This window comes from Haliotis asinina, chromosome 12 (assembly GCF_037392515.1).
Source record: "Haliotis asinina isolate JCU_RB_2024 chromosome 12, JCU_Hal_asi_v2, whole genome shotgun sequence".
Classification (NCBI taxonomy): Eukaryota; Metazoa; Mollusca; class Gastropoda; order Lepetellida; family Haliotidae; genus Haliotis; species Haliotis asinina.
In genome coordinates, this window is record NC_090291.1 from 13,714,889 (window position 1) to 13,739,264 (window position 24,376).

Consider the following 24,376-nt stretch of genomic DNA (forward strand, 5'->3'; position numbering starts at 1 on the left):
CAGCCACATCTGTATTTTTTGCTCTTCATGTGTTACTGTGTTGCCTTTAACCTGCATCTGCTCTCTGTCAGCTTCCAAGTGACGTGATGTGATAAGAGTCCCTTAAGCACCTTCCAGGAAATATTTATCCTACTGTATTCATTTGTTTTGTCAACAATAACCCAAGGTTTAGTTTCAAATTATGAATGTATAAATATGTAATTTAAAACAAAAAATGACTACAAATGATTATATGAGTTCAAATCTTATTGAAATGAGAAATTCTTGTGGAGTGTGTGTGGGATTTTGCATGAAGAGGTTATTATCGCAGCTACATGAAAGGAAAATATCTTTACAGTGTTTTTGTTTCTGACATTATCCTGTCACAACCAACACTGTGTGCTATTTTCTATTTCTAATGCACTTCTATCTTTATCTAGATATAATGTTACTCTGTGCAGCACAAAAGGTACCCCTTGGATTTAGTCAGCATCGAAAACGCCTCTATACACCCAAAACACAAAATATTGATATCCATAAAGTTGTCTGAGCATTTATGTTTAGAGAATTATTGAATGCACAGCTTACTTTTCATGAGGTGTCGATACATGTGACCATAAATTAATTAAGAATGATATTTGAGGTGCATATGTGCGCGCGCGTGCGTGTATTAGTGTGTTCCTGACTGACTGAGTGCCTGCCCTGCGTGGAGATGCGTGTGGATGGTCTCGTTCAGTCAAATACTGGCTTCACAGTACAATCCCAAAGGGATACCATGTCTTTTTTCATCTAATAAAACCACTTTGCTGAATCCGTGACGTTCAGGCCCTGCTTTGGAAGACTGAGATAGGAAAATACCCCTACCGCTTTTCTTTCCTGGCAGATACATTTTACTTAGCAACAATCATGAAACTATGAATACATGTTGTTCACTCCCCCGGTGACATGGTACTATCAGCATGCACTTTAGTTGTGTCGATACAGTCCAGTTCAAACAAAGAGTTGTCTGTTTACTCTACACGGAATACTATACACGGAATACTATACAAGGAATACTATACACGGAATACTATACCATGCGTCAGTTACAGTTGTTTATGTGTGTGTTTTGTCTTGTCCACCAGCTTGTGAATCGCTGTTATTTATTTTTGCGACAAGACAAGCCATCATTTATTTTCTTACGAAAGCATATTCCGGGAGTCTCAAGGCCTTTCTGACGGGAGATGTCACCATGTACATAGAGAATACTGACATTTGTTGTTATCTTTGAGAAGGAAACAGTTTTTCATCTATAAACACATGTATTCGGTTGTGTCAGAATTCAATACATAATTGATGAGTTTCGATGAGGACAGTGTGGATAAGTAATGGTTCATAAGACATTATATCCGGATGGAACTCAACCAAAAAGTACCAGAATTTGTACTTTACTAAGAATGTGAAATCCCAAAGATGACATGTGTGACATTGTGTAATCACATAATATCCAGTATTTTCTCTGGAAGAGTGGCGAACGGATGTGTGCAGCGGTGGCAAATTGTCTTCGACGGAATTCGTTAAGAGTCTAGGGGAAAAAATAAATCAGATTTAGCCCTGGTAATGTGTCTAGCTTCACATCCTTTATCGTATGTCTAGTCAAAAAGATACATGTCTGAGTGAGTGATCAGTTAATATTTATCGTCAAATCGGCAATATTGCAGCCATATCGTAATAACTCCATTGTGGATCAAGAAAAGTAACTCTGTTGACGAAAAACAGTAAAACTACTAGTATATGCATATATCCATTTAAGATAACTATAGATGACAATACAATACAAAGATGGGCTATAGATTGCCAACAACTGAAGCTGGATCCCCACACTAGAGACCATGAGGACTTACATTACTTTTGCTACCTACATGGACCCTGCATTTACTCCATCCCTACAACCACTGACTTTAATGCAGAGAATTAGCCATACATTAAAATACAAAAATAATACAATTAATAACCTGGAAAACTGAAATTTACAGCAAATGTTTTTGGACTTACGTGTCCTCCCAACAGGACAATAATCTTACGATACCTTAACCCCCTTTGAGGGTACAGCCACAAACAATTAGAGTTACCAAGTTACACTTTCAATTATAAAACATTTACCTATTTACAAATCATTTAACAGATCTAATTGTTTTAAAAATGCAATAATAAAATGAGAACTGGTATTGTTAAAAAGACCGTCATAGTGCGTTATTTGAAACAGTTGTCCCTTGTGATGGAATACTCAATACAGTCAAGAAAGATATGCCTGACCGTGATTCTTTCATCACAAAATGGAGGATCCTCACCTTTTAATTTATACTCGTGCGTTTATCTAAGACCAGTGCCCCGTTTCACAAAACTCTCGTAAGCCTAAGATCTCGTAAGTTTTCTTGTAGCCATTGTACCTGCTATATTGTAACACAGGAGCTACGGATGCTACGAGAAAACTTACGAGATCTTAGGCTTACGAGAGTTTTGTGAAACGGGCCCCTGGATCACTTCGGGTATTCCATCACCATTATGCTGCCACGCCGTGATATAACTGGAACACCTCTGCAAGGGGCGTTAACGGGTTAATTCTTCATCTAGACATCTAGATATGTTTTGCTATTGGTTTGTGTTTCCAATGTTAGCAATCCTACATAGGTCTTTATATTTGTTCTGTAACAATGTTGCCTTTGTTTTTGATTTTGGAACCGCCACAGAGTGCCAGCACCATAACCCTGCGTGTGCACACAACGGCGTTAAACCAGTCATTCATTCACTCACTCAACTAATGTCATCGATGGCATCATAGCTGCTTAATTAGATACTCAGATTCACATCCTTTGGATCCTGGGATCGTAAAGCTGAATCCCATCTTCTCAACTAAGATTATTTAGAGGCATGACTCATTCCATCACGTCTGTTTTGATTGGCCTCTGTCATTGAGCTACCCCCATAAAACAGAGTAAACATACGGTGTCCCTATGTTGTGTATGGCTCGGTGCGGCTTTAGCTACATGTAAGCAAAGAAAGGACATGAGAATCTGAAGTCTTCGACACCAAGAGTTAAGGCTTTCACCACGATGATACCCTTTCCACAAAAGGATTCGGGCATGTCTCGTTAGTTACATCTACATTTGTACAGCCAGCATATCCTTCAGCACCATCCATCAATACTGTTACCATGAGTTCAGCGTAATGTTGACCCAGGAAGATCCGGGGTAGAATTGGCCTTCAGCAACCCATGCTTGCCATAAAAGGCGACTATGCTTGTCGTAAGAGGCGACTAACGGGATCGGGAGGTCAGGCTCGCTGACTTGGTTGACACATATCATCGGATCCCAATTACGCAGACCGATGATCACGCTGTTGATCACTATATTGTGTGCCCCAGGCTCGATTATTTACAGACCGCCGCCATATAGCTGGAATATTGCTGAGTGCGGCTTAAAACTAACTCACTCACTTCGGTTCACATTTTCACATTATGATGGTAAAACAAGTCACTCTGTCTGGTCCTGAACTAATATGTCATAGTTATATATCCACTGACGTCATTAGACTGACACGCCCTGATTTAAATGTTACCTTACTCACTTCCGGAATGTCAAGCAAATCATTTAATGATAATTAAAGCAGCAAGACGTTTGTATTCTCAAATTTAACCAACGAATGTTCAGTTATTTGCATACAAATTTCGAAATGTTATAATTATCTTTTGAAAGAGAACAGGTACTTTCTATGTCTATATGTCTTAGATGTTAATGTGCATTCGAAGTACCTACACACCCTTCTATAAACATCTCTCATACGGATGGACATTTCCATTCTTAAGAAAATGCCTCAATTTCCTTATGTCAATATGAAGAATACCGACATTAGCTGATGCATCACATTCTGTATTTCATGTTTAGAGCATCCGTTAAAGGCATACACTTGTATGTAATAGGCAACCTTAAACAAAGTAAATGTGTTTTCATCCTCAACACATCGTCACTTCCACTTGAAAGGGATGGAGGGCTATCATTGATTGAATTGCCATTGACAACCATGAGGAAGAGGTGAGAGAAACATTGAACCGATACCATATAACTAAGTTATGATCCATTCGTAACTACTCGTCTCTTTCCGTGACCTGCTTGCCGGAATGACACGAGTAGTTACGAATGAGTTATGATCCTGTGCTAATCACCGTAAAACAGCGTGAAGATTAGGGTTAGAATCGCCCTTCAGCAACCCATGCTTGTCGTAGGTAGGGGTCTTGTGGTCAGGCTCGCTGACTTGGTTGACACATGCCAGTAGATCGCTGTGGATCAATGGATTGTCTGTTCCAGATTCGATTATTCGCCATATAGCTGAAATGTTGTTAACAATAACTCTAACTTTAAACTTTAACTCTTCCTCGCCAAAATAGCAGGCTTTCTGTGAAATATCAGGCTTTTGGGGAGAAAAACACATCTTTCATCATTTACAACGACGGCCAGTTGTAACTCTATCCGTGTGATTAGTCAGCGTCAGTATCTGATTAAAATTATTGTGAGTCGGAAAATATCTGTGACCTCACGGCATTACTTTTAGATAATCCTTATTTCACTGAAGTGTGGATTATACTTCATCTCTCACAATTAGTTCTGAAACAAATATTTGTTAAAACTTACTTACTTACACCAGTTTTAATTACAGTCCTTTTTACAAAATGCATATTCAAACGCCTTTAATTCCTTTTGAGCTAAGTGGTTTCCTTCCCCTGTTTTGAAACCCATACATGGATAAATCTGAAAAAAAACAACTACGGGGGAATTTCAAGTGAAGTCATTTTAAAAATGCAATTTTATTTCTGTTGATATGTGACATGAGCCTGAGGGAGCCATGATCTTCTGCCAAATTTGTAATTTTAGAGACATGGCTACAGCTAACATCAAAACCCACAAATCAATGAATTGTGGGGTTTGGTGGAATCTGCAAGCCATGTCTCTATTACTACAATTTTTCAGTTGATCAGACTTGCTTCAGTCTCAAAAGAAATATTTTTGCACTTTCATGACATGAATGTCAGTTCTGAAACGGAAACATAATCTTCTGACTGATGCTTTCAAGTACAATAAGGCATGGAACGATGCTTTGTATCACAACAACCGCAGCAGGTATACATTCATGTTTATTAGCGAGTGAGTGAGTTTAGTTTTACGCTGCACTCAGCATTATTCTAGCTATATATCGGCGGTCTGTATATTATTGAGTCTGGACCAGACAATCCAGTGACCAACAGAATGATCCCGTTAGTCGCCTCTTTCGGCAAGCATGGGTTAGTGAAAGCCTCGATGCAATAAAAAACATTCTCAAAATAAATAAATAAATAAATAAATAAATAAACATAATTTTAAACACAATTATCGTTTATTCATGACATATAATATTCATTGTTGATTAAAAAAACAAATAAACAAAATTATTTGCGTACAATCGCAAATCAAAAGTGCCATATTTTGTACTTGGGTTTACTGCCCTAGAAACGAAACAGCTAGAATACCGAACCGAGTCTAAGGGGGTGTGCGTGCACATGACTTTCATTGTCTGGTTCATTTACCCATACTCTCAGGACTCTTTTTATGTGTACAGAGATGTTAGGTTTTGTAAATACATGCGCGTTTTTTTCTGCATTTGCGTTCGATGCAATCAACTAATACTGAGGAGGTGAACTAGAGCTGGGCTGGGAACTGCCGTTCGTCCAAGCACAAAGCAGTTTGCAGCTGAAACCGGTTTCCGTCCGATCCAGATATCGGAGAAAAATGGATGCAGTTTGTTTGCAATCAACAGACCTCACGGCATGTCATGTGTTCAAGTGTTACACCTGCCTGTTTGATTTATGGCTCGTGCACCTGAGTTCTGTCTATGTCACAGTATGTCATTACACAAAGTATTTTGTTTATAATGATAAGTTCAAATTGCATGTGGGCAATTATTGAAGTTGTGTACATACTGCCATTAACAGACAGCAGACACATAGATGCCGGTAAATCAGACAGAGTTTTGTCTGTGACAGAGGCTGCATGTTGTTTTTCTGTTCTGTTTCCACAGACATGCATTAAGACATTTCAGTTTTGAAATTGAGCATTTCTTAAATATGAAATTAGTAGTATGTCTAATGCTACACTTTCTTGAAGACCCGTGAAGGTCCCGGGGTAGAATAGGCCTTCAGCAACCCATGCTTGCCATAAAAGGCGACTATGCTTGTCCTAAGAGGCGGCTAACGGGATCGGGTGGTCAGGCTCGCTGACTTGGTTGACAGATGTCATCGGTACCCAAGTGCACAGATCGATGATCATGTTGTTGGTCACTGGATTGTCTGGTCCAGGCTCGATTATTTGCATTCCGCCGCCATATAGCGGTAATATTGCTGAGTACAGCGTAAAACTAAATTCACTCACTCACTTTCTTGAAAACTTGGTTTGCAAATGTGCCAACCCCACAAAAGCCAGATGTGAAAAAATAAGCAAAAGCATGGACCCAGTACATTTTTATTACTGGAGACCTAAGATGCTTGTAATCACATGTTCGACCACAGCGATGATCCTTGCAGTGCTTTTACGAGTCGCCATCTTGGAAAAAAAAGCAAAACAAAACAAAACAAAAAAACCCATTCAGGCATCACGGTTCAAGCCGCACGAAGCTAATCACTGCGCATGCCAAATGTAAGAAGCGTAGCACAGCTGTTGAAACAACTCTTCACCACAACTGGGAATCGTTTGAACTCCGATTTTGCGGAGTATGTTTTCATAGCGTTATTTTTCAACTTTAATAAGCTGAATTTGCGTTTGGGACAATTTGCTACTGTAAGTCCATACAGAAAGGTATCAGAATCTGCAAAGATTCATTTTGCGTTACGTGTAAACTTGACGATCAGATCTAACCCGGGTGTTCACAGTTTGACAGTGATTGGATTACAACCAACAATGTTTAGTGTGCGAAGTACCTGGAACACCTATCGTAATTGCGTTTTGGATCGTAGGTTTGATTTTTTCGGCTCCTACAGTCGTATAACGTTTGTAGTACTCCTTTTTTCAAATAAAAATTTCAGTTGAATACTTTCTTCTGGTCACAGCTTAGATTGACTTAACAGACTATATTCAAACACAATCATGGAATTAGAAATTCGTATGTGGTTTTATAAACATCCCTAAACACGTTCTAAACACTGTCTCTTATAAATATGGTCATTGTCTAATATACAGGTATCTCACTGTCTGTCTCTTTTATATTGTGTAGATAACCAAGAACACAACTGATAAAATTAGTTTTGTATTCTGTGGCCATAGAAGGGTGTCTAGGTTTTTAAAAACCGCTCACGTTTCTCGGGAAGGTAATTATTCTATTTACCGGTAACTTGAGAAAGAAAATGTTCTGGCTGTCAGAACAAAAAACACCAACCAACCAACCAACCAAACACACAAACAGACAGACAGACAAACAAGAACAGCAAACAAACAAATAACCAACATATGGACGTAAATGTGATATGTTTCCGCGGTAGTTGGCGCGTGACGATGATTTCAGCATCATTTTTTGAAGGTAGTTAACTCGAACACTATAACAGCTTAACATAACTGACACGTCTTTAAAAAGAGCAGAAGCCTCTTGGCAATTTCTAGACAGCAAAATCACAACGGAATATATGACTGTTAAAAGATCATTCAATAAGGTTTTCATACAACATCAAGAAGTCGTTTTGACGATGCCGATGTCGGTGACGTGGTGAAAGACAATGCCTATGCTCCACACTCCGCAACTGCCCACACCCAAGTCTGTTTTGTATCTCAACAGCAAAGTTTCTGTTCCTTCCATCGCGAAAGTCATTAAACGATTTCCTTCGCAATGTCCTGCAACACATTGAGGTTAAGGCACGTCGAAATTTCCTGGACACGAAGTTGTACAAAAAGGGATTAATGGCATGGTTCAAGTACAGAAGAATCCTGGTGAAGTAGATCAGACTTAAATAACCGACAAATCCCAGATTGCGAACACTTTTTGTTGTATCGAAAAGCATCCATAAAACAATGGCACGATATGGTGTTTGGCAGAGAAAGAAGGCTAACACCACAGTTAGGACAATAAGGAGAAGCTGCCGTTTCAGACGGTTCACCTCCTTCATCTGAGCAGGAATCTCCTCCATGCTACTCCTCCTGGACGATAGAACCCGTAGACACATTTTCGAGTACAAAAACACCAGCACAACAAAAGGAACGAGAAAGAAGAGCACTGTCGATAACAGAACATATATTTTATGCCATGAGAGATGTAACGTTGTTTTGCAGACTTTGACGGATGTTCCGTCCAGGAGTAGGGCACTTTTGTACTTGGTTATGAACAGTATTGGAGACGCTACTGCGGCTGAGATGACCCAGATCATCACCATTGTCTTGACAGCAGCGTTGCAGCTCCCGCCATGTTGACTAAGGGGACGGCTGGCGACACGATACCGCTCGATGCTCACAGCGAGGATGGACAAGATAGAAGCGTTGGCTACCATGTTCTCTACAAAAGGCACTGTTTTGCCTGAAAAGAAACCATTGATATCGTACCAGAGATATACCTGTAGGTATGCGTCCCAAGAAGTGAAATGGACAGGTGTGTTTAACACATCAATACACAATGGTATAATTGATGATGCATTTGGAACTTCGTTACAAAATATGTATTGCAAATTACAGAAGGTTTTGGAGGTTCCAGTTTAAGCAAAATGATAAATAATTTTGTCTAGTTTTTTAAGACGCCCGACACGAAAGCTGCTGGACTCGTCTGAGGTTCCACGTACATGACACATAATGAATACTCTCCTATATTGTATTGTTCAATTTAATCGTTTTATGATATCATGCTAGATTTACTTTGATATCTTTGATTCACTGGTAGTTATACCTTTTCAACAGACAATTAAATTCTAATTGTATTGATATATAGTTTGATAATAACTTGTTCTCGTAACGATATGGCCGAAATATTGCCGATGTGACGATAAATAAACTCACTCACTCACTGACTATAGGAAATAGTTGTTGAGTTGGAACGTTTGTTATTCTGTTTTGCCTTTGATTGATTACTGCAACATCGGAAGGTGAAATCTTTTGTACCAGATTTAGCTGTACACAATTAGTATCATCCACAGTTTTAATGTCTCTCTGTGATCAAATTCCGAATCTTCAGAGAAAGGTCACAGTGATATGTGACGCATAGTTAGATGATAGAGTATTGTGTTTCTCGTTGTTTGTTTTCTTTTAATGGAGTATACTGCATTTGCTGTTTCCTATGCCCGTAAGCGTAAAGGTTTTATTCAAAAACTCTCTGAACAACACAATAAAAATGATTCTGAATGTACAAATGTGTGGCAGTCTTGCCGCCATAATGGAAGGAGTGTCGCTGACAAGAAACATAAACTAAATGCTGTTCATAGGCTCTCTTTATCCAATTTGTTAGACCTTACGTTTTTTTTTAAAAAAACATAATTGGTTTTATTAGACCTTACGCTTGTCTACAAGCACAATCTTGGTTCCTGTGCATTCCATATGAAATATACAGTTCTGTTACACCGAACACCGGATATCTCGAAGTATTTAAGAAGGTCTCTTGAACTTCGCCACAATGGAGTTTGAGTGTTTATCAACTATCTGTTACTACTGCTACACGCATATCTAAATGATATCTCAATGCTGTTCACCTCAGGCCGAGGTTTTTGCGGTACCTTCCAATGGTTCATTAGTAGTCTCCATTTGAAGTTTCAAATTAATGCAGTTAAAAGGAGATATACCGTCTCGCCGTGTTAGCCCTTTCGAGGTTGCATGGCCAGGAAACACATTCATCACATTGCCACGCCGTGGCTATCGATGATCTCATTGGTTGAAAGAGGCTTCTGACGTGGCCTGTAGCGAAGGCCCGCAGGTATTTGCTAAGTGGTAGGGAAAATTGAGGTGTAGAAGTGTGGCCATTCATTGATACACATCAATGTATCGATGCTGGGCCGCCGATACAGTGAATCAATACGTTTTACATTGTCGCATATCCTGATACGATATATCAAATGGGTCACGAAAACGTCGATGTGTAGCGTTGAATATTGCCGAATCGCGACATGTTTCAAAGAAATCAGCTAAAACTTCATTGTTTTATGTGTCTGCAGTGACAGCATCCAGTAACATGTTTTCTTTTGTTTTCTGGTATAAAAGCATTTTGTGTTGTTTATTTTGCTTTTATTTTTTAAAAATGTGGCTAATGTGACATTAAAAAGTAAAGTCTCTTTCCTTTAAACATCGTTTTATATATTACGGTGTTTTATAGCTGGTGTTATAATTAAAGGTCTCAGTATCGTCATATATATCGCATTGTGACCCTAAAAATCGGGATTGCTATAGTATCCCAGTTTAAGTGCACAAAACTTTTAGTAACGTTGTGTACTGTGTCGCAGGTTGTGTACCAATACCAGCATGGTGTGGTGTTAACGACATTATGGGTATATAAAAAGCAAGCTACGTACACATGACCCCTCCCAAATACCACACCTCCATGGCATAAATGTCAAGTACCGCAGTAGGGCCGCTGATCAACAGCACAAGGAAGTCAGCCAGGCACAGGTTTAGGAACAGGAAGTTGATGAAGGTGCGCAGAGAGCGACAGGACAGGAAGACGAGCAGCACGAGCAGATTCCCGCCGATGCCCAACAGGAAGATAATGACGTAGAATGCAGTTGTTGCCACCAGTAGGTGGTCAGGAGGTTCCGGGTATGGGATGCTGGTGAAGTTGGCGTACGGCCGTCCTCTCGATGGCACTGTGGTGTCGGTCGCGTTCATTTCGACAACCTATGAAACAAAGGGAAATTTGCTGTACTTTATACCAGTATGCTATAAAAGTCTCGATATGTTGACTTATCACAACATATGTGTAATCATTATTTAAATAACCCTCATTCTTGTACGCACTGATCATTACATAAGTTAAACTAGGGTGGTCATGCTCGCTGAGTTGGGTGGCACATGTAATCGCATCCCAACTGCGTAGACTGATGCTCATGCTATTGATCATCGGGTTGTCTGGGCCAGGTTCGACTATTTATAGACCGTTACAATATAGATGAATATTGCTGAGTGAAGCGCAAAACTAAACTCACTCACTCATATCGATAACAGGTAATGGACTCTCATGTCATCCTTACAGCATAGAACGGCGAGCAAGCAACAACATAAAAGTGTTTTGTGTTGAAGATTATGAAATCTTGAGCTAAATGTACTCTATCATTGTTGAACGAATGCATTGTTTTAAATATGTGTCTTCCTCTTCAGTATTCCAGTCAGTGTAAACTTACGAGGATTTTTAAACGCAGTATTTTTGTTATTTCAATTTTGACTAAATTTTCTTACAATCGCCAGGGGAAGGCGTAAGTCCTAGTAGGGTCTATGCAGGTTGCAAAGGTACTGTAAGTCTTCATGGCACCAAGTGTGGTGATCTACCTTCATATGTTGGCGATCTATAGCCTATTCTATAGTGTGTTGTCCCTTATAGCTAAACTGTTTTAGATTTCATTACTACTTTTACAGGTATATCTGTGATATTCAAGTTATTCGTTGACAGGATTGTATAATCTATCTTTTATTATTCTTAATCTATATATTGTTTTGGTCACGATATGGCTGAAATATTGCTAATTGCCAAAGTGACTTTAAATTTTAACTCTCTCACTCACTCCTCTTCTGTAATATAATGAGTTAATAAATAAGTAAATGAATAAAGAAATGAATAATATTTCCCTGATGATACGTCTATGTATCCGAAATGGGATCACTATCGTTCGACTCTAGAAAAACGTTAGCAAAACCCACTCAAACCCATTGGTCGTGCAAATGACGTTAGTGCCAAATCAGGTTTTGCAGGTGCAATCGATCACGTGATTTTGGCATCGAAGTTTTCTTCATTTGCACATGTTTGCATTAGCCTCCAGAAATGAAAAACACACACCTTTAAACCACAGTTCTAATGGTACTTTAAATGCCACGACTGTCAAATGTGCAACGTGACCGTGCCGTTGGCATGTTGCAAGCGGGGAGATCAGTTACTGACGTCGCAAGATGCAGCCGTCGTACTGTGTATGACTTGCGAGGTCGTCTACAACAAACTGGCACCACTTCCGATCGCCCAAGGTCGGGTGGTCCACGTGTGACGTCACGAGCAGAAGACCGCCAAATCGCCCTACGTCATCTACGTGACAGATTTCTGTCGGCTACACAAACCAGGGCTGAGATGTTTAGAGGTCGACTGTCCTCACAGACCATTCGAAATTGGTTGCGAGGTACCAATCTCTATTCTCGACGTCCATATCATAGGTCAATATTGACGCCGTTTCATCAACGTCAACGTCTGCTGTGGGCTCAACGTCACCTCCGATATAGTCTGGAATCGAGTTGTCTTTAGCGGTGAATCCAGTTTTGCCCTCAGATTCGTGTACGGCTGGCATAGAGTCTGGAGACGACGTCGTGAACGGTATGACCAATGTTGTGTACAGGAAGTCGACAGATTCGGGGGCGGAAGTTGCATGGTGTGGGGTGCTTTCTGTGGGAATAACCGTTCCCGACTTCTGGTCATCCGTGGAAACCTCACAGCTGCTGTTTACCGCGATAAGGTGCTCATCCCTGAACTCGTTCCTTTCATGGCGGCTCATGACCAAGGTCTACAGTTCCGGCATGATAATGCTCGGCCGCATACCGCGATGTTGACACGAATTTTCCGTCAAAACGCTGGAATCAACGCCATGGACCTGTCATCGAGGTCCCCTGACCTTAATCCAGAAGAGCACGTTTTGGGATGCACTTGGGAAAAGGCTTCGTTCTCTTAGGAACCAACCGCAGATTTTGCAGGAAGTTGGCGCAGCCTTGCAAGGGCAACGGTGCAGAATCCCCAACCCCGTGTTCACAAGTATCAGGCAGTCGATGAGGAGAGGGTGTTTGGCAGTGGTGAATGCGTGGGGCGGTCACACACAATATTAAACTGAGAAATTTCTAATTTTTATTCTTGTGACTTGACATTCTGTATACCCATGTTTTGGAACGGCGGTGTAGCCTAATGGAACTGATTGTTGCACTGTCAGTGTATCGAGTACATCGCACAGATCTCAGCAATGAAATAATAACAATTTAACCATCTTACCATCTCTTGTTCTTTTATAGTAACCTTGAAGAAAGAATGTGAAGTTTCTTTTTTGACTCAGTATATATCATTAGTGATGAGACGCAGATGATCCGCAATGTTTCATACAGCGAAAATGTCACGTTCCTGACGTGCTTTACCTGTATATACCGTTACATGCCCATCGGTATTATCTTACTGATGACATGTCGCTTATGATCTAACTTCTAAACCTCTTTAAAATATACATTGGATCATCTCATGTCATTTTTCAGCATCTCATAGACGATTCTTCAATTGTCGACATAACGGCACTTAATTATACTCTTGTTGAGCTTATAGTCAAACTTCAAAAACTTTTAAAAGAATACAGACATGATTGTCACATGTCATATTTCAGAATCGCTTTCGAGATAATATCACTAACGCATAGGCATGTCAAAGCAGTTTCCTCTTTTTAAATAATTTTACGATAAAATATTGTTTACCTAATCAGATTTTTTGTGATGTTTAGAATGCCATCTGAATGTTCAACAAACACAAGAACATAATCGTGCTGATGACCATATGGTTATAATCAATCCAACTTTCTAAGTATGCAGACATGATGCTCATATTCCAGGATCTCCAAGAAGATTGCTATTTTTTTCTATAGAATGTCACCTACGCATGAGCATGCCAATATTGTTTCCTCATTTTAGAATGAGAGAAGGAATTATTTCACAAAATCAGGCGTTACACTCTTCAAAATTGAGAAACGCGTAAGCAGTTGTGCAAGAATTTATTGTGTTAGTTCAAGAGTAGTCTGCCGTACAGACCCTGAAGTATATATATATCTATATATCCAAGAAAGCCCACACAAGTCTAGAAAATGTGGCAAGTCTAGATTTCCTTAGCTTCAGAAAATGAAGAAAGACTCACTGCTCCATTTCATTATATTATTGTTTTGTCACTATGAACGTTTTATCAGTAAAATATGTTAATTTCAGAGACTAGCTGTTAGTCTAGTTCAAGAGCAAATGCTTTCCTAGTATTTTTGTTTCTCGAGCGGTGAGCGAGCTGGCTAAAGCGCTAGACTAGAGATCAAGCGAGGTTGAGGTGTCAGGATCGAGCCCACCTATGACCGGATGTCAGCTTTGTGCACAGACTCTTTCCGTGTTGTTGCAACCACTAGTGTGCAGTACACAACCCTGTGCACTTAAAAACAAACATACGAATGCGTTGGTATATGACCAGATGGTGGCCACATGGTGACCTGCATACACTTAGTTGTGCAGTTGTACGTGCACTAAACGTGGACAAGTACTGTGACTATATGTCCCAGTCCACCCAGCCGTGATTTGGGTACCTCGTTAGGATGAGAGGGCCACAACAAACGCGTTGCACCTAGTGGCAGCAAAAGTTGTATACTCCCCAGGGAGATGAGCTTGATAACACGATGTGTCGTTGAGACTGACATGCAATGATCTAGGGAAACAAATACCGCTGCCTCGAGCAGGCACTATTTGCATGCATATGCGGCGCTATAAATATCCTATAATATTATTTATTACAGACTCATAACAGACTTTATTGTTGTCCACAATCTGGCGTCAAGGTCAGTACCTTGAACTCAGCTGAAAACTTGGGGACCGATTTCTCTTTTGAATGCTCTTTATGAAATAGCTGAATGATGTACTACTTATGTATAAATGCCCCTGAACTACCTCTAAATTAGATGTTTGTTTGCTTGATATGGTATCCCACACTGAATCGCCACGCTGTTTTCCATCCTGGGCTTGGGTGGTAATTCTTGAACGAAAGCTTCTCGGGCTATCTGGGACGGAATTGGTGTGCAGTAAACGATCCCAAAAGGCGCGATATGGTGCAACTGCACTCTGCAACTCAAAAGATTCAGGACAACCTATGGCGATATTTCGATAGCATGATGATTTCCTCTTTTTCTGCCCCCAAAAGAGACAAAATTAAACACATCGTTTGTCTTAATATGACCGACACCGCATGCACTTCCGCTTACTTGCAAGTGCATCTCACTTTGTATGTTTTCTTGGTGACGTTTCTGCAAATGCTTCTAAAACAAGGAAATACGTTATCATTGCCACGTTTTGGCAGTTTACAATCGCACGAAAGTTTTGGAAAGATATATCATCTTTTTTCTTTTTTATGTTTTTTGTCACAGCTACTTGAGTCAATTGTCCTCTATGCGTTTCTCTTTTTGAAGCGTGTATGTGATTTTGAGGATGTCAATTGAATGAACAGTACATAAGTACGTACCATTTTTCTGTCTGTGTACCATGTCCGTAGTCGAGTGTTTTATATCGGCTTACAAACCAATCAGGGAATGTTATTATCTCTAGACAATATACCCAAGGACCAAAATTGATGTGATAAACTAGTAGAGTCAGAGTTTAAGTTTTATTGCGATGGCTGAATTATATTACATGAAAAATAAATGTTTCAAGGTGTGGTAAAGAACAACAGTACATAACAACAGCTAACCTTGCATGTGCAAATGAGCCATAACACTAGATGGGGTTCACAAACAGGTTTACTGGGTCAGTAGCAAGTGTGTTCACCTTGTGTACTGGTGCTTGTCTGACATCATCGGCTTGTTAAGTTTGAAATTTCAGTGCATGAATATTTTTGTGCGGTATGCCCTTTTAGCTTTGGGGCGGAAAGGTTTCCTCCCTTGGGTGTTGGTGTGAAGCAGAAAACACGGACACGGACACAGACGATCAAAGTTCACAACCAGGGACAGGCTTAGCGAAACGCCAAGTTGTTGGGGGATTCGGATAATGTCGCTCCACGCTCAGCAGGTGACAAACCAAGTGAACCTGTGACCCAGGGTAACACTGTTCCAGTTTGGATATTGCCGTTCAGGTCGACAGCAGTGCACATTGTGCAGTGTGCGGTATGGCGTTATCATGTTGATGTGTCACTCTATGACCGTTTCGGTACCTTTCAAAATTTAAATTCCAACAAAGCGCAAACATTGGTGTACAGCTGTTATCTCACCCCATATCATAACGACCCCCTTGCATTGTGTGCCTGTAGGCGTGTGTCCTGCCTTCAGCCCGATCTGTGAGCCGTCGACAGCCCGATCTGTGAGCCGTCGACAGCCCGATCTGTGAGCCGTCGACAGCCCGATCTGTGAGCCGTCGACACAAAGGTTTACGTTGTCGTGTATCCAAATACGATACTTCAAATTGGCCGTCATCCATCGATTTTAAACTTTGACAGATCATCGCGACCCTTCCACATCGCTTTAACCTTGAACGCTACGTTAAACCCAGTTTACACGTTAACCAGCATCACGCTCTACTAGATACAATGACATTTGTCTGTTTACTGGTGTAAAATGAGTGTACTACACTGATGCTATTTATTGTCTAGGCCTAAATCTTCCCTTTGCAAGTGTGTCAACCCGTATTAAGTATCTGTTTATTTGAGCTTATAAATGTGTAAAAAGGTTGGTGTCTTTGGGCAAACGTCGGATGAAAAACAAACCTCCATTGGAAATGTAACTTCAGCACCGATGATAACATATAGTGAGTCCAGTGACACCCATTAACATGACTTTTTTAGCATCTCTGATTCAACGCAAGACGTTTTTGCATCTTGACGTATCATACTTGGGCCATCCGATTGGTTGGAAATAAAATATACAATGGAAATGGCCAATCGGATGGCCCTAGTCTCTTTGTGCGGATCTGCTCAGGTCACTTGAATCTCAAGGTCACTTATGGCCGACAAGTGAGTAGGATTGCCGGCGATTGTGGTGAAAATGCCTGCTTACTGTCGAGCAAATGACATGTAGATGTTGCAATAGGTTTTCCGACCCGCGGAATGTCGTGGCCGATCGAATCCAGCCCAACGTGGCTGGAATTAATAAACGAATTTAGAAGGTGAGTTTTCGCCGTATTGGGTGACACATGATTTTGGCGTGAAATTGCGGATGTAGCTGTTCTAGATGATTCCTGGCGTATAACTTTTCAAATAATGATCCGATTGTGACCATTTATAGCTCATTTTGTCGGGAAATCATCTGGCTTTCGATCCGTTGGCCTCGACGGGGCCTTAAAAATCGTTTACGCTGTGACATGTAACGTTGATCGAGGAGGGGGTAGTGTCTTCGTTACATCCCTTTCCTTTTATATAGTACTAAGGTAGGGTCTATACACCCATACAACGTTTCCAAGCGATACAAGTCCTTGTGGAGAAGAAGTCATGGTATTTGTAGTAGGTGACGGTTTCGATAGGCAGTCCTTTATAAGTCCATTTTCATTCTTTGCTAGTTTTCCACCATTTCTAAAAACTATAATCATGGATTTATTAAAATTCAGTAGGATTCCAGTATGTTAAGCTGTCTCTGTAAGCTGAGAGATTTGGTAGGTGAAACGAGAGAAGGTGGTAAACGAGAATAACAGAACACCGTCCCCCAAAAGTAAAAGCATCAAGTCTTCAATGGCTTGGTGTTGACAAACCTGGTTACCGAGGTTTAAACTCACACTCACAGGCTTCAGGCACGCTCTGAGAACCGAATGCCAAAGCGCGCTATTGATTCAAGTGAATTCCCATTGTTCAGCAAGTTCATAGCTCAAAACCAATAGCGTTGCCTCTGGATTTCGTTTGACTTAAGGTTGTGTTTGAATTAGTCAGAAGGCATTCATTGTATCACCTTGTATGCCAGGCTTGCCCTGTGGGCACAACTTTCATTTAGTCTCCAAAGCAGCATTAGAGAATGCCACCACCTGCTAATTGCTTCACTGAATACCATGTGTCCTTGAACGTTTCATTCCGTCACCTCTAGCGCGCGACACGCACTATCATTTACCGGAAGTATGGTATCACTGCTGTAGAGACCATCCAATCTGATATATGGATTCACGAAATAGGAGTTCCCGAAACGTCGGTTTTTCAGCTTCCTTGACAGATTTGATGAAGATAATGGATGTTTTCGGTCGGAGACGTGAAGCTTGCGGCATTTAATCGCAAAGTATACAGATGCAGGCTTGTATACAGACACAGGTGCAAACAAATATCAACACATAAACTCATTTTGAAGGACATATATATAATGTGAGTCAGTGAGTTTAGTTTTACGCCGCACTCAGCAAATATTCCATCTATATGGCGACAGTCTGTAAATAATCGAGTCTGGACTAGACAATCCAACAGCATGAGCATCGATCTGCGCAACTGGGAACCGATGACAGGTGTCAACCGAGTCAGCGAGCCTGACCACCCGATCCCGCTGGTCGCCTCTTACGACAAGCATAGTCGCCTTTATGGCAAACATGGGTTGCTGAAGGCCTATTCTACCCCAGAAACACCAAATGCGACTATTAGCAAAACAAGTTACACGTGTGTATACTTCATTTCGTGGCATGAGTAGACGCTACATGGTAATAGTGAATAATATAGGACCCCAACATAAGTAAGAGAGATTTCTGTCTAGTGAACTGCTATTTTAGCTACGTCAGGATTACACAGCATTCGTCTTATAGCAATGAAATTGTATGGTATTGTATTTCAGTCCGTAATCCGTAAGATAGTCCGGATTATGTCGCAAGCTTGGATAATTTAAGAACAATTTTGATGGGACTCACAGTACTCACAGGTACGGATTATGGAGAAAACCAGATTACAGATACTCCGGATTTGACAGACCCCACTGTATAGGTACAAGGACATTTGAAGTGGAGGTACGTATTGAAACACACGTACAGATACAGATGGAGGGAGGTATTTGCACTGGGGAATCATTAGTCTGTCGTACAGACCCTAAAGTATAAATATCCAAGAAAGCCCACGCAAGTCTAGAAAATGTGGCAAGTCTAGATTTCCTTAGCTTCATGAAGAAAGTCTCAGGGCTCCATTTCATTATATTACTTTTTTGCACTATGGACGTTTTTTCAGTAAAATATGTTAATTTCAGAGACTAGCTGTTAGTCTAGTTCAAGAGCAAATGCTTTCCTAGTATTTTTGTTTCTCGAGCGGTGAGCGAGCTGGCTAAAGCGCTAGACTAGAGATCAAGCGAGGTTGAGGTGTCAGGATCGAGCCCACCTATGACCGGATGTCAGTTTTGTGCACAGACTCTTTCCGTGTTGTTGCAACCACTAGTGTGCAGTTCATTTCAGAGACTAGCTGTTAGTCTAGGGAATCATGGGCCCAGCCTGAGAGATGTCGCAGCTACATTGATGGATCAATGATACATGAGCAAGGACACGTTGATCCCACTGTATTATTACAACATCGTCACAGTGGGGGAAATGGGCTCTCTTGTAAGACACTGACCCAGCATCATGCAACAGCATCATGCAACAGCATCATGCAACCGCACTGTCCTCATCTCTCATCCAAATCCGTGAAGATAAGAACAGATCTTGCGCAACCTCTGCTTGACAAGGCAACTATGACATGGTCGATGGGTGTGACAGTATCCAGGTTACGAATATCGAGTCTAGCGATGGCAGCCACTGAACTGACTTGTCGATGCCCGATTATTTACAATTGCCGTTATATAGCTTGAATATTGTTGAGTACGCCGTATAATGACAAACGAAAATATTACTCGTATAAAGATTTCATGACACACATCGATGTTCATGACATCAATCACAGGATTATCTTGTCGAGGTTTGAACATTTAGAGACTGTCTTCATACAGCTACAAAAGTGTTGAGTATGTCGTTTAACGACGGAAAGAAGTAACACTCATACAAAGATTTCCGGACACAGAGCGATGCTCATGACGGCAGTCACAAGGCTATTTTGTCGAGACTCGGTTATTTCCAGACCGTCTTCATACAGCTAGAACATTGCTGCGTGTGGTTATAATGACAAACAGAAACATCGCTCATACAAAGGTTTCAAGATGGTCCTACAATGTGAGGTTATTGTCCCATAAAGCAACACCCATTAGTCTAATACATATGCATGATCGTGTGTCAAGATAAGACGTGATTCCGTGGATGCCATTACCGGAAGAAGGATCAGTGATACAGATACCTCAATAGTGCCACTGGGCCATTTCGTTGGCATTGATGTCACTGATTGTACAATGAGCTTCGACACTATCTCGCCTACGAATATATCTATATGCAAATGTATCAATACCCCGTTCAGTAAATACGCACGTCACTGTTATCGCGTGTTACATTGAGAAGGTAAACAACAAGTCTTTGATTGATATTTGGAACTGATGCACATTAAAGGTGAAACTTTACGGATGCCAGCTTATGTAATTTAAAGGACGCAACTTATTACAAATGATATATTTTTTCTAGGAGGGCTAAATATTCCCCTGACAGAAAAAGAAAGTCATGATATCTACTGTCCTCAAACACACAGGCGTGATATAAGGCTGAGTGTGTACCTCTTCACAGAATATCGTTTTTGAATTATATAGTGTAAAAATTGTATTCTACATTTTTCACAGTCCGCACGTAAACGTTAGAAATTGTCTCTGTAAACAGGCACTGTTATGTCACGCCACGGGTCACGTGCTCTATTATAGCACGCCATGTGCATTATTGTATTGCGTTATGGGCACGATTATGTAAGGTCACAGACACAATTATCTCACACCATGGACACTGTTATATCACGTCACCTGAGCTATCATTTCACATCACGGACACCGTTATATCACGTCACGAGCACTATCCTTTCACATCACGGACACCGTTATATCACGTCACGAGCACTATCATTTCACGTTACGGACACTGTTATTTCATATCATGGGTACTGATATATCACGTAGCGGACACGAATATATCACGTCACCTGCACTATTATTTCACGTCAGGTGCACTATAATTTCACGTCACGGACAGTAATATATCTGGTCACGGACACAATTATTTCACGTCACGGATGGAGTCGAAAATCAGGAAATTTAATTTCTGCTGAAATAGTTCTCTTAACATATATATCGAAGACAATCTTCTTAATGATAGTGAGTGATTGTGTTTAACTTTACGCAGATTTTAGCAATATTCCAGCAATATCACGCCGGGGGACACCAGAAATGGGCTTCGCACTTTGTGTCTAGTAGGGGAATCGAACCGGGTCTTCGGCATGACACACATGAACAACTAGGCCACTTCACCGCCCCTTTGATAATGATAACAAACACTTAATTGTGGAATAGCAACATGCGTCAACGAACGTGTGGAAGCAGAAAGGTATGGCTTCATTGACTTTCTTACACAAAGCAACAACCGTTTCCTGGAATGACGAAAGCAGGTGCTTTCTTGGTTTTCTTACGTGTATGTAACTGTGAATAATTCTTGGTTTAATTCTGATATTAAGCCACTAGATTATAAATGTATATTTGCATAAATTTGAAACTGAAACGCGACCGAACACGACTAGTCTTCTGGAAGTAAGGAAACCTTTAAAGATACCCGTGAAGGTCCCGGGGTAGAACAGGCCTTCAGCAACCCATGTTTGACATAAAAGACGACTATGCTTGTCGTAATAGGCGACTAACGGGATCGGATGGTCAGACTTGCTGACTTGGTTGGCACATGTCATCGGTTCCCAATAGCGCAGATCGATGATCATGTTGTTGATCACTGGATCGTGTGGTCCAGACTCGAGCATTTACACACCGCCGCCATATAGCTGTAATATTGCTGAGTGCAGCGTAAAACTAAAGTCACTCACTCACTTTAAAGTGGTTCCTTGTGGGTAGACGTGTAAAGGACTTTTTTGGATTTTGCGCACGATGTCTTCACTTTCACCAAATAATCCTAGGTTTACTCGGTTAGGATCTTGTCGTGTCTTTAGCAGAAAGTGTTTACTATGGAAAAAGTTTCGTCGCTTATGTTCAACACATGCTAACCGATTACGGTGTAAATTGTATATCTCTGTGTATGAGTATCGTATGTACGGTATACTAGTAGTTTGAATTTCATCAAATGTAACGAAAATGATTTGAGCTAGAATGTGAGACGTTTTTCTTATTCATTGTTTTGCCATCTCGTCCAGAGCACAATAGCATGCACGTGAAATTCTTACAAACCTGACGAAAATTTTCAAAATTGCCAACTCTTCGTAAATTTATGAAAAAAATTGGTCTAACTGCGAACTCATTTTCAGAAATACTTCATTGTTAACGATGGCGACCGACTTATTAGTATTTACATCATTTGCGAGAATCACATTATACAGTACTTGGCTATTTCTGTTAACATAAGTTAATCCAATATTTTATTAATTCAGCGGCGTTTCGATTTTCATTTTCGATTTGCACTTTGGGTCTGTAATGAATAAGTATGATGTCTTATGTTAAAATTCCAGAGGTACTGTGATTAATATCTTCCATGCGACTGACTGAGACCTTAATCGCGACAAGCGTGGGTTACTGAAGATCAATTCTAACCCGGATCTTCACGGATAAGTCCCAACATGACGTTCCGTAAAATGCATTAACGTAATGGTGAAAGACACAGATATACAGTATGGTTCAAAATTATTGAGAATAGCTAAAGCATTTCATATTATTAAACGAGAACAAATCAGATAAAATTGAATGTATTGTGAAATTGAACTGACCTTTTCATGTTGTGTAGGTAACAATTTAATATTTTATCAAGTCTCCTTGAGCTTCACGGCACAGTCTAAGACGGGTAGGCATACTTCCTATCAGAGAGGTTAGTGTCTCGTGAGTTATGCTGTCCCAGTATCGGACCACTTCTCTCTTCATGTCTTCAATTTTTGTCAACCCCTTTTGATTCACACATTCCTTCATCATCCCCCAAATGTTCTCAATGGGATTTAAGTCAGGACTATATGCAGGAAATGGTAATGCAGTCACATTTTTCTCCTGAAACCACTGCTTGGCATGTTTTGCGGTGTGTTTAGGATCATTATCTTGCTGCAAAATCCAGTCATTTCCATAAAACACATGTGCACTTGGAAGGAGAAAATTATCTAATATGTTAGTGTAGCGTTGACTTGTCAGATTTCCCTCAAACACACACAGCGGGGTCGTTCCTAATAAGGATATCCCTCCCCATACATGAAACTTTGGGCTGTATTTAGGTGGTCGATACAACGGTGCTGACGCAGACTTTGTCCATATTTTCACTTTATTGGGATATACCCATACTGAGCTTTCATCAGTAAAAATCACATTTTCCCAGTCAAAGTTTTCATGTGCCAAACACCACTCAACACGCCTGTCTTTATGTTCTTGTTTCATGAGAGGAGAAGGAATTCCAGTCTTTTTCTCCCATCCAAGATCAATCAAATTTCTTCTAACTGTAGATTTTGATACAACTGTTGATCCCCTTTCTATCATTTCATACCTGATGTTGGAGATGCTTGCCCTTTGCTTTTTAGACGCTAAAATTCCCAGCCGGACGCGATCTGAGAAGTCCAATTTTCTGGGTCTCCCTGCTCCTTTCTGGTGCCCCAAATCCTTTCCCTCTTTAAAATTCTTCCTAATCCTATACACAGTAGAAAGAGGAGTTCCTGTTCTCTCTGCCAATGTATTTACATCATCAATTCCTTGATTACACAACTCAAAAATCAACCTTCTTTTATCTTCAGCAGACATTGTTGACAGTGCTGAGGAAAATGACGTCTGCTACAAATTCAGGGGAGGTAACTCTAATTGTACTATACTCAGTAGGCCAAGATGAGTTACCTCCCTTATACCATTACTTAGTTTTAAGTATCAGTGAATCAGTTGAGGTGTTAGGATAGCTCAAAGTAAGAAGAAAAATTCTCAATAATTATGAACCAGACTATAGTCTCTTTAATTACCATGTTGAACACACCTGAGCTCAAGAATGCTTTTATAATCTGACAGGGTGAAATAAAAACTGTTTCATCCACTTAACAACACTCAATCATCATCGATATCTCCATGGTTACGATCATGGGGTTATTATAGACTCTGTCAGTGTCATTCTTGGTGAGTTGGGTTCTTCTCTAAAGACTAGGAAATTCCAATTTAATCACCACGTGTCACCTTGGCGGTGCAGAAAAGCCACAGGTGATGTTAGTCTGTGAGCATGATGCTGACAGCTTTGATGAAGGCCTGGAAGCTTATGGTGATGTTAAGCCTGCAATTACTATCACTGAGAATCTGGGATGTAAATTACTGGTTAGAGAATTCTCTGAGTGAGTGAGGTTAGTTTTACATAGCATTCAGCAATATTCCACCTACATGGCGGCGCTCTATACATAATCGAGTCTGGACCAG

At 40.6% G+C, this 24,376-nt stretch overlaps 2 protein-coding genes across 2 annotated transcripts in view; both read right to left on the bottom strand.

The window, feature by feature from the left end:
• LOC137259047 (DNA replication licensing factor mcm4-A-like) overlaps positions 1-24,376 on the bottom strand; it is a 305,374-nt gene that overhangs the window by 133,122 nt on the left and 147,876 nt on the right. The window lies entirely within an intron of this gene.
• On the bottom strand, positions 7,676-10,826 carry LOC137258911 (growth hormone secretagogue receptor type 1-like). The gene is made up of 2 exons (XM_067796604.1): positions 10,514-10,826; positions 7,676-8,541 (listed from the first exon to the last, which is right to left on the bottom strand). The coding sequence occupies exons 1-2, from the start codon at positions 10,824-10,826 to the stop codon at positions 7,676-7,678; spliced, it is 1,179 nt and encodes a 392-aa protein (XP_067652705.1).

Bases quoted from the DNA above. Each gene is read 5' to 3' on its own strand.
- LOC137258911 (XM_067796604.1), bottom strand. From the start codon at position 10,826: ATGAACGCGACCGACACCACAGTGCCATCGAGAGGACGGCCGTACGCC. The intron at 8,542-10,513 runs GTACGTAGCTTG...GTTTCTTTTCAG, and splicing joins GTATTTGGGAGGGGTCATGT to GCAAAACAGTGCCTTTTGTA.